A 15,524-nucleotide genomic window follows, 5' to 3' on the forward strand; every position below is an offset into this window, starting at 1 on the left:
ACCTTAGGTTTTGATGATTCCAACAGGGCTAAAAAAAACTCAAGCAAGACTAAATTCACTGAAACTAATACAGCAGAAGAAATGCATCCATTTTCAGAATGCAATGAAACATCTCCAACAGAAGAACAGAAAAATAGCAAGGGGAAAAGAAAAGTTAATGTAGTATTTGAACTGCATATTCAGCTGATAAACTCAGTGACATAGGAATAGAGATCTAGCCTCAGCCTAGGTAATAAGAACGTCTTAGTCAACTTTATTTTGTTTCAAATTGTATGTGACCATAAAGAATGTAGGTTTGCAAGTTAGTTTTCCTACTCTTTTTTTTTTTCTTCTTTTTTTAGTTAAACTTCAGAAACACTGGGCCAGAGGTGAGGGTAGAAAATTACAAACCACAAGTATTTTAACAGTTCTATTTATATTTACTTCCCTCTAAAATTGTTAAATATTGAGCAAAAGGAAAACACTATACATGTGACCTTCACAGGCATCACTACTGTTCTAAATTAAAATATTGTGTAATTCCACAGGCTAATACCCCTAAAGAACACATGTGCAAAATTCAACAAAGTATTAGCAAACCAAACTCAACCATATATCAAAAGGACCATGTATCAAAATCAAGTGGGATTTATTCTAGGGATGCAAGGATGGTTCAACAACTCTAAATCAACATGATGCACCAACCTTTATGGAAAAAGAATAAAAATCCTATGATCACCTCAACAGATGCAGAAAAAGTATTTGACAAACTCAACGATCATTTATGATAAAAACTCTCAACAAAGTGGGTAGAGAGGAAGCATACTTCAACATACTAAAGGATATATATGAGAAACCCACACCTAAAATCATACTCAGTGGTGAAAGCTAAAAGCTTTTCCTCTAAGATGAAGAAGAGGACAAGTAGGTCCACTCTGACTACTTTTATTCAACATAGTATAGGAAATCTAGCCACTGCAATTTGGCAAGAAAAAGAGGTGAAAGGAAGGAAGGAAGGAAGGAAGGAAGGAAGGAAGGAAGGAAGGAAGGAAGGAAGGAAGGAGATAGAAAGAGAAAGAAAGAAAGAAAGAAAGAAAGAAAGAAAGAAAGAAAGAAAGAAAGAAAGAAAGAAAGAAAGAAAGAAAGGTACTATTTCTAATAACATATACTATACATGGAAAACCCTGAAGTCTCCACCGAAAAACTATTAGAATAAGTGAGTTCAGTAAAGCTGCAGGATATAAGAATCAATATATAGAAATCTATTTTGTTTCTATATACTAATACTAAACTATCAGAACAGAAAATAAGAAAACAACTCCAGGGACGCCTGAGTGGCTCAGTGGTTGAGCATCTGACTTTGGCTCAGGGCGTGATCCTGGGAACCAGGATCGAGTCCCACATCGGGCTCCTTGCAGGGAGCCTATCTCTTCCTCTGCCTATGTTTCTGCCTCTCTCTGTGTCTCTCATGAATAAATAAAAAAATATTTAAAAAAAAGAAAAAAAGAAAACAACTCCATATGCAATTGTATCAACAACAACAACAAAAATATACAGGAATAAATTTAACCAAGGAAGTGGAAGACCTATACTCTGAAAACAATAAGGCACTGATGAAAGAAGCTGAGGAAGACACAAATAAATGAAAAGATATTACATGCTCATGGGCTAGAAAAATTGTTAAAATGTCCATAACACCCAGAACAATCTAAAGATTCAATGTAATACCTATCAAAATACCAATGGAATTCTTCACAGAACTAGAACAAATAATTCTAAAATTTGTATGGAACCACAAAAGACCTCAAAGAGCCAAGGTAATCATAAGAAATAAGAGGCAGAGGCCGGGAGGGCCCAGGACAGCAAGGACGCTCCTGCCCCGAGCTGAGCAGATCAGCGGCCCCGCCCCGGAGCCTCCAGGCCCTGCAGACGGAGAACCGAGAGCCCCGAGCCCGTAGTTCCTGCGGAGGCTGAATCCAGGCTTCCAGAGTTGCCATAGCAACTGCTGCTGTTCCTCCTGGGGCCCCACGGGGTAAACAACCCCCGCTGAGCCCTGCAGCAGGCAGGGGCAGAGCAGCTCCCCCAAGTGCTAACACCTGAAAATCAGCACAGCAGGCCCCTCCCCCAGAAGACCAGCTAGACGGACCAGTGATACTCCCCCGTGTTCCAATACAACTTGTTTTTGGCCACTCTGCACTGAGCAAAATGACTAGAAGGAAAACCTCAACTCAAAAGAAAGAATCAGAAACAGCCCTCTCTCCCACAGAGTTACAAAATCTGGATTACACTTCAATGTCAGAAAGCCAATTCAGAAGCACTATTATACAGCTACTGGTGGCTCTAGAAAAAAGCATTAAGGCCTCACGAGACTTCATGACTGCAGAATTTAGATCCAATCAGGCAGAAATTAAAAATCAATTGAATGAGATGCAATCCAAACTAGAAGTCCTAACGACGAGGGTTAACGAGGTGGAAGAACGAGTGAGTGACATAGAAGACAAGTTAATGGCAAAGAGGGAAACTGAGGAAAAAAGAGACAATCAATTAAGGGACCATGAAGACAGATTAAGGCAAATAAATGACAGTCTGAGGAAGAAAAACCTACGTTTAATTGGGGTTCCCGAGGGCGCCGAAAGGGACAGAGGGCCAGAATATGTATTTGAACAAATCCTAGCTGAAAACTTTCCCAATCTGGGAAGGGAAACAGGCATTCAGATCCAGGAAATAGAGAGATCCCCCCCTAAAATCAATAAAAACCGTTCAACACCTCGACATCTAATAGTGAAGCTTGCAAATTCCAAAGATAAAGAGAAGATCCTTAAAGCAGCAAGAGACAAGAAGTCCCTGACTTTCATGGGGAGGAATATTAGGGTAACAGCAGACCTCTCCACAGAGACCTGGCAGGCCAGAAAGGGCTGGCAGGATATATTCAGGGTCCTAAATGAGAAGAACATGCAACCAAGAATACTTTATCCAGCAAGGCTCTCATTCAAAATGGAAGGAGAGATAAAGAGCTTCCAAGACAGGCAGGAACTGAAAGAATATGTGACCTCCAAACCAGCTCTGCAAGAAATTTTAAGGGGGACTCTTAAAACTCCCCTTTAAGAAGAAGTGACATCCAAAACAGACAATAGATATCATGACCTAATCATATCTGTCATAGTAACTCTGAACGTGAATGGCTTAATGACCCCATCAAAAGGCGCAGAGTTTCAGACTGGATAAAAAAACAGGACCCATCTATTTGCTGTCTACAAGAGACTCATTTTAGACAGAAGGACACCTACAACCTGAAAATAAAAGGTTGGAGAACCATTTACCATTCAAATGGTTCTCAAAATATACCCTAAAAACTACAGAACACTTCTGAAAGAAATTGAGGAAGACACAAAGAGATGGAAAAATATTCCATGCTCATGGATTGGCAGAATTAATATTGTGAAAATGTCAATGTTACCCAGGGCAATTTACACGTATAATGCAATCCCTATCAAAATACCATGGACTTTCTTCAGAGACTTAGAACAAATTATTTTAAGATTTGTGTGGAATCAGAAAAGACCCCAAACAGCCAGGGGAATTTTAAAAAAAGAAAACCATATCTGGGGCATCACAATGCCAGATTTCAGGTTGTACTACAAAGCTGTGTTCATCAAGACAGTGTGGTACTGGCACAAAAACAGACATATAGATCAATGGAACAGAACAGAGAACCCAGAAGTGGACCCTGAACTTTATGCTCAACTAATATACGATAAAGGAGGAAAGACGATCCACTGGAAGAAAGACAGTCTCTTCAATAAATGGTGCTGGGAAAATTGGACATCCACATGCAGAAGAATGAAACTGGACCACTCTCTTGCACCATACACAAAGATAAACTCAAAATAGATGAAAGATCTAAATGTGAGACAAGATTCCATCAAAATCCCAGAGGAGAACTCAGGCAACACCCTTTTTGAACTTGGCCACAGTAACCGGAGAAGGACAAACAGTGTATGTTCTCATTCATTTGGGGAATATGAATAATAGTGAAAGGGAATATAAGGGAAGGGAGAAGAAATGTGTGAGAAATATCAGAAAGGGAGACAGAACATAAAGACTTCTAACTCTGGGAAATGAACTAGGGGTGGTGGAGGGGGAGGAGGGTGGGGGTGGGGGTGAATGGGTGACGGGCACTGAGAACAAAGCTGGAGGTATCACACTTCCAGACTCCAAATTATACTGCAAAGCTATAGTGATCAAAACAGTATGGTACTGACAAAAAAAAAAAAAAAAAACAGATATATAGATCAATGCAACAGAACAGAGAGCTCAAAAATAAACCCACATGTATATGCACAATAAATCTTCAACAAAAAAGGCAAGAATATACAACAGGGAAAGGACAGCCTCTTAATAAATGATGCTGGGAAAACTGGATGGCTACATGCAAAAGAATGAAACTGGACCACTGTGTTACACCATACATAAAAATAAACCCAAAATGGATTAAAGTCTTATTATAAGACCTGAAATCAGGATGCCTGGGTGGCTCGGTGGTTAAGTGTCTGTCTTTGGCTCAGGGTGTGATCCCGGGGTTCAGGATCAACTCCTGCATCAGGCTCCCTGTGGGGAGCCTGCTTCTCCCTCTGCCTATGTCTCTGCCTCTCTGTCTCTCTCATGAATAGATAAAAAAGACCTGAAACCATAAAATTCCTAGGAGAAAACATAGGTAGTAAGCAATCTGACGTTGGCCTCGGCAGTATTTTTTCAACATCTCCTCAGACAAGGACAACAAAAGCAAAAATTAACAAATGAGATTGCATCAAAATAAAAGCTTTTGCACAGCAAAGGAAACCAAATGAAAGACCAACCTACAGAATGGGAGTAGATATTTGTTAATGACATATCTGATGAAGGGTTAACATCCAAAATGTAAAAAGAACTGTATTTTTACATGTTTTCCATATCTCATCTATAAAATATTATATATCATATATAGCATATATTATGTATCTAATAGGTATGATTACACACTATTATACATCTGCATTGGCATTTATTCTATGATTATTTATCATGTTATATATAACATGTTATATACTAGAGCTAATAGATGTTACATAATAGATAACATTACTACACAAAATTTATCATATATTACTATTATACATAAGTAATATATATTATATGACACCAATATAGAATTATATAAAATGTAATATTACCTGTAAAGTCCTAGCAATTATAAAACCATACTAATCACGAGGTTAACAAATTGACAAATGACTTACTTGAGCCTTCCTTGGCTCCCACTTTCCACTAACATTTATATTCAGTTTGTTTCCTATCTACCATTTACTCCTTTATTCTTTTTTTTTCTCCTTTATTCTAATTTGGTTCCTATCACCCCACCCCTGCACTGAAACAGCTTCCTCTAATGTAAACAATAAACATCTATTTACTGCACCCTAAGAGTACTTGCCATACCTTACTTTAAACACTCTCTCCATGACACTGTTGACCATTCCCATTTTTGAAAGAGCCTTTCCTTGATTTTCATGTCCTGATCTCTTCTGCTTGTTATAGGATCCTCTGGACACACTTTCTCATTTTCAGTACACTCTAGCTCCTGGAGTTCCAAGAAAACCCAAGTAATGTAATCCCATGGGTAAAACCCCCACTCCAAAGTAGCAGTCAACAAATCTATACTTTTAGCCTCAGCTTCCATCTCGAATTTTCAAACCCCATAACCAACTGCCCGTGATCCACACAAAACTCAAACCAAGCATATCTAAAGCCAAATTTATCATCTTCCCTCCAACATCAGCTACCATTACACAAAGTGAATGGTACCCTCCAGGTGCTCAAAAGAGACAGCTGAGACCCTGCCAAGGAGCTTCTCCTTGACCCTCTAATCAGCCACAAAGCCCTATTGATTTCATCTCCTCCCTCTCTCTTTCCCTCCTCTTTTTTCCTCCCTCTTCTACTTGTTCCTACTCTCTTCCCCTAATTAGCTCCTTGCTATGGGCTGAACTGTATCCCTGCCACACAAATACATATGTTGAAGATCTAACTACCAATCTGTTGGTATTTGGAGTACAGAAGTAGTTAAAAATTAAATGAGGTCATAAGGGTGGGCCAAAATCCAGTAAGATTACTGTTCTTTTAAAAAGAAATAATAGGGCAGCCTGGGTGGCTCAGTGGTTTAGGGCTGCCTTCAGCCCAGGGTGTGATCCTGGAGACCCGGGATTGAGTCCCACATCAGGCTCCCTGCATGGAGCCTGCTTCTCCCTCTGCCTGTGTCTCTGCCTCTCTCTCTCTCTCTCTCATGAATAAATAAATAAAATCTTTTTTTAGATAGATGATAGAAAGAAAGAAAGAAAGAAAGAAAGAAAGAAAGAAAGAAAGAAAGAAAGAAAGAAAGAAAGAAATCATAGCTCTTTCTTACTCACTCCCCACCGTGTGAGAACACAGCAAGGAGGCATCTATCTACAAACCAAGAAGATATCCCTCACCAGAATCCAGTTGGTCCACACCTTGATATTGGACTTCCTAGTCTCAAGAAGTGTGAGAAATAAATTTGCATTGTTTATGCCACCCCAGCTGTCTAAGAAATGCCTCCTCGCTTCCTGTGCTAATAGCACTGCCCTGCTCTAAAACCTCCTCCACTCTCCCACCACAGCCATCGTCCACATACAAAAATATGAGGGAAGATGCAGAAAGGTCTATGCAGAAAGGTCTCCAATAGCATGCCACTGCCTAGAAGATAAAATTGTCAACCCACTCACGTGGCATGGAAGACCTTTCATGGTAGACCCAGCCTTACCTCCTACATATTCATCTGTCAGCAATAATGACACTTTGTTTTCTGATTAAGTCATGGCTGCCGTGCTAGTTCATGTTTTTGTGTTTGGGCACATGCTATTCCACATCTGGAATGCCTCCCCAACATCTGGTTTGTATCAGGGAAACCCTTTTTTTTTTTAGATTTTATTTATTTATTCATGAGAGAGACAGAGAGAGAGGCAGAGACATAGGCAGAGGGAGAAGTAGGCTCCCTGCAGAGAGCCTGATGCGGGACTGGATACCAGTACCCCAGGACCATGACCTGAGCCAAACGCAGATGCTCAACCACTGAGCCATCCAGGTGCTCCTGTATCAGGCAAACTCAAGCAGACATCCTCAAATCTGAACTCATGCCCTACTTCCCTTAACTTGTACTCCCACTGCACATACTCCATAAAATCATTTACCTTATCGTACTACAGTTATTTAAATTATTTATTTGCATGTCTGTAAGTCCCTTGAGATCACAAAAGTGTCTTTTTAGGTATATACTCTCTAGGGTCTGGCATATAATCGGTGTTCAATACTTGTGTGCTACATAAATAAATGGGAAAAAAATGCCACAGTGGTAGATTCATAACTGGTGCTCCAAATTTAGTGCCTCATTTATACAATAGATTACAATAGTACTTTAATAGTATGATCTAATAATATTTGATCAAAACTTATTTGGTATGCAATAAAATAAAAGAGCACACTCACCCTGCTACTCAAAGATCCAATTAGGAAAATAGACATATTAAAATTTTGTACTATCCTTACCTCCATCAGAAGTTCAACACTGTGGTCTAACAGGTGAATTAGAGATGAGCATTCCCCAGTTATCTTTAAGCTGACTTCACAGACACACAATAGCTGAAGGGTCAACTGAGTAAGCTGAACTTTCCAGAAAATGGGATGACGCAGAAGGCTTAAATAGACTTCCTCAATAAACAGCATCACTTCTGTTGTCTGGATCAAATCTTTTACCTGTTTAAAGAAGTCATTATATGATATGAAAATAATATACAGAACAAAGGATAATTTTAAACCAAAAAAGAAGCATTAACAATCTTTTTTTTCTAAACCTTTAAAGACTTAAAGAGATGAAGACATTTACATAACTCAAAGAGGATTAAGCCAAGTCTAAACTCTGCCTTTTTTTTGTCACTAACCAAAGTACAATTTGCTACCGTTTTTTGTTACTGCTGGCTGACACAAATTGTTTTCATTTGTTTTTCTGACGTCTCTAAATGCAGATTTTTCTTTTTGGGACAAATTATACAACACTGCTAACATGTTGAAGAAAATTAATTAAAGTTGGTTTTGAGTTCTCCAAATGAACTCTCCTTTCAACAATTCCAACACAGTTACCTGGAAGAAAAGGGTTGGCATGTTATTCTAATGTACTACTAAGCCCTTCATCTGGAAGATATTTGCTCAGACACCCTTAACTGAAAGCATCATTTCCACACTTGGCAGATGCAATGAAAGACCATATTCAAATGGTAGGGTGTCTTCTCAACAGGCTAATACATTAGATAGGAAGGACTTGGGTGCTCTTGAAAATCCCAATTCAATTCAAACCCAGCTGTTCCGATCAAAATTCTGGAGTTGGTATTAAGGATATGGTCCTGCTCACAGACACATTGGCATTTACCAGAGATTACAAACAATGAACCATCTGCTTCAATCAGAAGCCTTGTGTCTGTTAAATTCATCAAGAGGAAAACCTACAGTTGACCAGCTGTACCTTTCACCAATCGTTTCCACTGTAATAACCCAAAAGGACTCTAAGTTATACAAAGAGAAAAATTAATTCCTAGCAAACAAGAGGGGAAAAAAGACATTAAAAGATCAAAGGAGAAGAGACAGAAAATACTGTTATTAAAAAATAAATGTGAACAGTCAAGTAGCTAAATTATTTTTACTCTTTTGCAAATATACAATGGGAGCGGCAAAAGGCCACCAAGAAGAGATTTAAAACAAACAAAGCCTCGTGTTTATTGAACAATATGTTTCCTTGAATGTCTTTTTCGGGCATACTTGAAATTTTCCATAATAAAAAAATTGGGGGGCAACCTCAACAAGTTAGCATTAAAGACTCTCTAATCTTTAGTATTACCAACATTTTTTACAATACTTGTGAAGTAATCTTCTATCTTGATGTAGCACTAGATTATGTGCAATGGATAACATGCAGTGACAAGAGTCACAATTAAAAAGAAAGAACTATTTGGACCAAAGTCAATAATGAAGTTTAAGCCAGGTAAATCTAGAGACAATGCCACAAATACAAAATGGAAGAGCAAGTGGCATGAAAAGAAATTATAAATTTCATTAACCATTGCCTCATCATGGGTCAACAGGGTGGCATGGCTATTTCTGAAATAACAATTTTTTAATTGATGAGATTTTATTCACGTGCACAGTATGGGTCAGCCGACAAATACAGGAGTATATTCAGCTCTAAAAAGAACATTTCATAATAACACATTCTGAGCACTAATAAACTAGAGAATTCCTGGCAACAGACAATGAAAATTCTGGAAACCCTAGTACAGAAAGCAATGAAGGAAAGAGAAGAGGGAAGGATTGAAAGGAAAAAAGGGAAAGAAGAAAGAAACAACATAAAATAGGATGCAAACTGGCTTTTTTTTAAAGCCTATTCTGTTTTGTTCTTTGAACAGAGACTAATGGGTAAACTCTTAGGGAAATGCAGGTCAATTAGAAGTACTTAAAAAAAAGGTTGCCTTGCAAAATAACATGCTTCTTATTATTTAAATATTTAGTCATGGAACTGTTATCTCAGAGAGTTTAAGAAATACCTGTAATCAGTGGGAAAATGGATTATGTTCCCACTAAGATCCCTCCTGACGCTCAGAATTCTCGTATTCTAACAAAGCCAATTTGTTAAGAGATCAAATGTATTTATGTTGCTAGTTCCATAGTTCCAAATAATGTTTCTATCCCCTTTTTTCTCTTCACCTCTCTCGAGTATATTAACAAGCCACAGATTCCTAAAAATATCCTACAGAGCTCACTTGTAGAAGTTATTTAGGCTGGTCTGAACAGGTTCATGAGGATGAAGGCAAACATCCACCCAAGAGCAGCACACCGGGTCTCCAAACATGTGATGGAAAATGCGTACCCCAGTTCAAGATGTCCTGCCTATACGTTGCCTTATGGCCCACACAAAACAAAAGCTTTGGAAAAGCCACAGGAGAATTCGTTTTAATTAACTTTTCTCTGCCTTGATTACAGGAAAGCCTATTTATGAGTCGCGGAGGCAAGATTCACTGCAGTCACTTTTTGCTAACACAAAGTTAAAACAGGTCATCTGTGACCTCAAGTGATCAGTTTGAAAAATATTCACAGATTCCCTCAATCAGCTAAGCAGCATGGTGCCCAGATTTAGGCAAATGACAAACCTCGACAAAGAGAAACAGCCTAATAAATTAATCACTACACTAACATCACAAAACACTGGCTACTGGCTTTTTGCTTTTTTGTTTTTTTTTTAATCTGCAGTTATGGAGAAACTAGTTCTTATTTATTTCTTCCTCTAACTTCCCAGGCATTTTATCCATACCTGTTAAACACCTTTTATCCATCTACTTCAAATTACGAGAATTTATAGACTCATCTTAACTCCCTTACTAGACTGTGGGCTTCTCACGAGCAGGAGGCATCAGGGTCACTACCCGCATTGTAAGGAGACACATGGAAACTGGAATGGAGCCACCATTCACCTGGCCAAGCCCTGCATCTCCAGGGCTGTGTCTGCCCAGATGCACATCTTTTCCTAATCTGTACACAGGTCTTTTTTCTTTTCTTGTAACTCTCTTGTGTCTACCACAAGGAGAAACTCAATTCAAAATTCTTTAGCCTGAGAAGTCTTCCTTGAACAACACAAAGTTTTCATTCTTACTAATCCTCGAATGGACTGTGCTGATTTCTGTTTCTGCAAACTTAGTTAACATGATATATGTTAAGGTTAAATCTAGGTGTGGCTACTTCATCATCACCAAAAGCCTGCAAGCTTTTTTTTTTTTTATCGGAGTTCAATTTCCCAACATATACTATAACACCTAGTGCTCATTCCGTCAAGTGCCCCCCTACCCCTTGTTCATTTCCCAGAGTTAGGAGTCTCTCATGGTTTGTCTCTCTCTCTAATTTTTCCCACTCATTTTCTCTCCTTTCCCCTATAATCCCTTTCACTATTTTTTATATTCCCCATATGAGTGAAACCATATGATTGTCCTTCTCTGATTGACTTACTTCACTCAGTATAATACCCTCCAGTTTCATCTATGTCAAAGCAAATAGTGGGTATTCACCATTTCTAATGGCTGAGTAATATTCCATTGTATATACAGACCACATCTTCTTTATCTATTCATCTTTCGATGGACACTGAGACTCCTTCCATAGTTTGGCTATTGTGGACATTGCTGCTATAAACATTGGGGTGCAGGTGTCTCAGCTTTTCATGCCTGCCAGCATTTCCAAGGCCAGGCTTAAGGATGCCTTTGGCTCAGGGAGTGATCTTGGGTTCTGGAGATGGAGTTCCACATCAGGCTCCCTGTGAGGAATCTGTTTCTCCCTCTGCCTATGTCTCTGCCTCTCTCTCTGTGTCTCTCATGAATAAATAAATACAATTTTTTTTAAAAAATAAATAAATAAATAAAGCCAGGCTTATTTCCAAGCTGGAAAATCACACGGGTTCTACTTTATGCGTGACGATAACAACCAACACTTTACTGGCGCTGACAGTCTATCAGTGAGGATGAGGGGTCTTACCTGCAAACACGGAACCATGTCACAACACAGCTGAAGTATCTGTTGTTCCAATGTGGACGGCTGTCCCATGTCACTAGGAACCCGGGGTTGAAGTAAGACTTTTAGCAGGGTTAGTCGGAGTTTAGCATATTCCTGTAACTGGGATGGTTCGCAATATAGATACCACAGAAATGGTGCCATTATTTGGATACATGAAACTTCTGACCTGCAAATCATTTGACACATAAGCCAGTCATCAAGCTAAACAGAGGACCATGCAGTAATTGTCAAACATCAACTTAGAGTTCATTACAAACTAGGATACTATCAAGGGTAACTTTCTTTCATGATTCTTCAATTCCACCATGACCTACCTGGATCCATGCCAATCAGTTCTTTGTGTACTGGGGGAAATGCCCAGGACTGAGAGAATCTCTATTTGCATATCAGAATAACATCTACAGGACCAGTCTTGGGTGAACCTCAAAATTATCCTAGGACCTTTCTGGAATTACAGATATCAGGATCCACTCTCTAGGAATAGGACATAGGCATTCATTTTTGGAAAAATTCTATAGGTGAAAGTCTATGTAAAACAAAACCATATGGACGCTCCAGGAAGATTATATGAATAGTTAACATTTACTTGTCTAACACACGGGATGCCCAATCTACTACACTTTTTGCCTTTCAACTCAAGTCATCCTCACCACAACCCTATGAAATAAAACCATCCCATTACATAGATGCAAAAATTAAAGCAGAGAGAGGTAAAGTCATTTGCCAAGTCCTTCCTCTTAAGCTCTTCCCATGCAAAGGAGGAAGGTTTTACAAATCTTTCCTATTTAGATTTCAATATATCTCAATAACTCCACATCCAAAGTCACTAAAGTACCAGAATGACCCTTTAGGTATAAACATTTGATCAGGTCATTAACCAGCTTAAAAGAGCACGCCCCCCTTAAGATAAAGTACTTAGCCCAATTTACAAACCCTCCATAATTTAACCTCTGCTTGTCTTGTCAGCCTCATTTCTTGCTCCCCTCTGCTACACTAAATGTCTTTCAGATGTTCAATCAAGTTATCCAAGCTTTCTTCCCTCTTGCTGTTCCCTCTGCCTATAACATTCTCCTCTTTCTGCCTTTCCTGTTCCTTCCTCTGCTAATTCCTATTATCTAGATCTCTCCTTTAAAATGACTCCCTGAGGGCCTGCCCTTAATCTAGCCTAAAGCAGATCCCCATTATGTGCTTCTACAGGACAATGAATTTATTGTCATTACTTATTTAGTATCTCTATCTGGCCAGACTATAAGCCAAAAGAGAGCAGAGATTTCTGTTTACTGCTGTATCACCAATAATAACACATGAGGCCTCCAAAGATATTCAATCACTAAATTCATTGATTCAGTTACACAAAATCATAGTTTCACAAATGGCATGCAAGTATAATTTTATTTTAATGTTTCATATTTACTATACATAAGGAATTATTAGATAAGATACAAAGATGAACAGGCATTATCTATCCTTAAGAAGCATACAGTCTAGGGATGCCCGGGTGGCTCAGTTGGTTAAGCATCTGACTCTTGGCTTTGCCTCAGGTCATGATCTCAGGGTCCTGGGATTGAGCCCAGCGCCAGGCTCCACAAGTCTGTTTAGGATTTTCTCTCTTCCTCTCCCCCTCTCCTCTGGCTTATGCTCCCCTTTCTCTCTCTCAAATAAATAAATAAACCTTAAAAAAAAAAAAAAAGCATACACTCCAACACTAGCAATCAGCTCTATTCCTGGACTAGAGGACAGAAAGTGAAAACTCCTAAACCAAAGGTATAAAATGCAATACTTCATGGAGGAAATGCTACTGGAATTATGCTTGACAACATAAATTTATAATCCTATACATTATACAGCAATGTAATTTCAAAACACCATTAACATTAATAATAATTTTAAAGGTAACTGCTAAGATTTATTTATTCATTTATTCTCTTGGCAAAATTTACTGAGTACCTACAGTATACCATTCACTCTTCTGTGTGCTAGAAACAAAGCAGGAAACAAGAATAAATACTTGTTTGGATAGAGCTCACAAGCTGGAGGAACTTTTTTCTCATGAGACAAATATTTACACAATCTATAAAAAAATTTCTGAGGACTTCTGAGTGCAAATTATTACTGTAACATGCCTTTATCATACCATCCACTTTAGGAAACTAAAAAAAACCTTCACAGATCAAGCAACCAGACGATGTATGTGTAGGCTAGAATATGAAGAAGTTTCCAGAAATTAAATTTAAGAAATATTTTTTCCCCATCTCCAATAATGTATTCCGCAAAGAATACACACTATCCAGGTATCAAGAACATCCATGTATAGCTTATCCGTTTTCTCCTACTTTGAGATGCTGCAGGTGAACTGCAAGGTTCATATAAAGAAACGTAGTTCCAAGATGCTGTTATTGTTTGACGTCACAAATGTAATGTTGTGCTTCCTTAAGACAATACACTGTTTAAAAATTTCTTTGGCTTAATCTGTCCTGATTTTAGATTGTGTATTTCCTGTGTGGTATCTGATGACTGTCATTTCAGTGGAGTATGAAATTGACAGGTCTGAAGGAAAAAATAAATATAATAAAACAGACAACCTGAAATCCCAAAGTGATTAAGAATGTTTAGAAACTAACTGTGCATATATCTATTTACACAGAAGACTTTTCTATTTATGTTCATGGATGGAGAGGTGATGAGGAAAAACTGAGAATAAAAGTGAAGAAACAGGCTTTAGGCCCATCTCAACCGCTAACCATGTGACCTTGAGAAAGTCGTTTGCTGTTACTCTCTTTCATCCCTTTATCTGAGAAATTATGTGTGAGACTAGATAAACTTTTAAAGTACCAGGCCTAAAGACAATGATGTCATTGACAATTTATGCAATTCTCAGGTCTTAAAATCACAGGCCTTGGGGATCCCTGGGTGGCACAGCAGTTTGGCGCCTGCCTTTGGCCCAGGGAGCGGTCCTGGAGACCCGGGATTGAATCCCATGTCGGGCTCCCGGTGCATGGAGCCTGCTTCTCCCTCTGCCTGTGTCTCTGCCTCTCTCTCTCTCTCTCTATCATAAATAAAGAAAAATAAATGAATGAATGAATGAATAAATAAATAATTAATTAAATAAATAAAATCACAGGCCTTCTATAAATGAATGCAGAATTTAACTACAAAATAATTCCCAAAACATCTAGCACAAAGATACACTGTCATTTCAGGACATCTACATACTATTAAAAATGAACCCAGCTAATCAACAATTCTTAACACAGGAAGAGCCAGAATACAAGCTACCTTCACAACATTTTGCCTTCTCCCCATAGTTGTGAATCACTATTTATATTCTTAGTAAATTAAATCACCAACTTTCCTTCATTACCTTCTAAACAAGTAAAGTTACTATGTACTAAGTTACTAAGTTAACTTGCTCTAAAATTAAATCTCAGGAAACAAATGGTCTGTTGAAAAATGCAACCAGAATTATCAATTTCATCCTGCAAAGAATAATCCCATAGTGTAAAAGTAGAACCGAGGCAGCTGAACTTATTCTTAGCAAATAAATTTAATTTAGAAGTTCCAAAAGGCTCTAGATAGCAATAATCTAACACCTGAAAACTTGAATGAAAAAAGTCAATAGAAGCTTATCAGTGAAAAAACCAAAGTCAATTAATAATCTCTTTTGTCTTATGAATATCTGGACATATTTCATTATAATAACTACTTCCAAATCCCAGTATAATACTCCTTTGAAATGAAGATAACTAAAAGGTAATTAATTACATGATGGTTAATTCAAGAATTGGGAAAGAAAGATATTCTTGAGAATTACCCTGAAAACAACCTTAATAATAAACCTGGCACAACAGCAATAGCATCTTTCATAAAATAACCTAATCTATTTAACAAGAGCG

At 38.2% G+C, this 15,524-nt stretch overlaps 1 protein-coding gene across 2 annotated transcripts in view; it reads right to left on the bottom strand.

Annotated features, from left to right (window-relative positions):
• Window positions 1–15,524, bottom strand: part of FOCAD (focadhesin) — a 312,624-nt gene that overhangs the window by 215,647 nt on the left and 81,453 nt on the right. For both annotated transcript variants that reach the window (XM_055301666.1, XM_055301665.1), the window contains exons 7-8: window positions 11,593–11,797; window positions 7,573–7,779 (exon numbers count right to left, since the gene is read on the bottom strand). In XM_055301666.1, coding sequence (XP_055157641.1) covers window positions 7,573–7,779; window positions 11,593–11,797 — 412 coding nt within the window. The remainder of the gene's footprint in view (window positions 1–7,572; window positions 7,780–11,592; window positions 11,798–15,524) is intronic.

The sequence above is a fragment of the Nyctereutes procyonoides genome, unplaced genomic scaffold (assembly GCF_905146905.1).
Source record: "Nyctereutes procyonoides isolate TBG_1078 unplaced genomic scaffold, NYPRO_anot_genome, whole genome shotgun sequence".
NCBI lineage: Eukaryota > Metazoa > Chordata > Mammalia > Carnivora > Canidae > Nyctereutes > Nyctereutes procyonoides.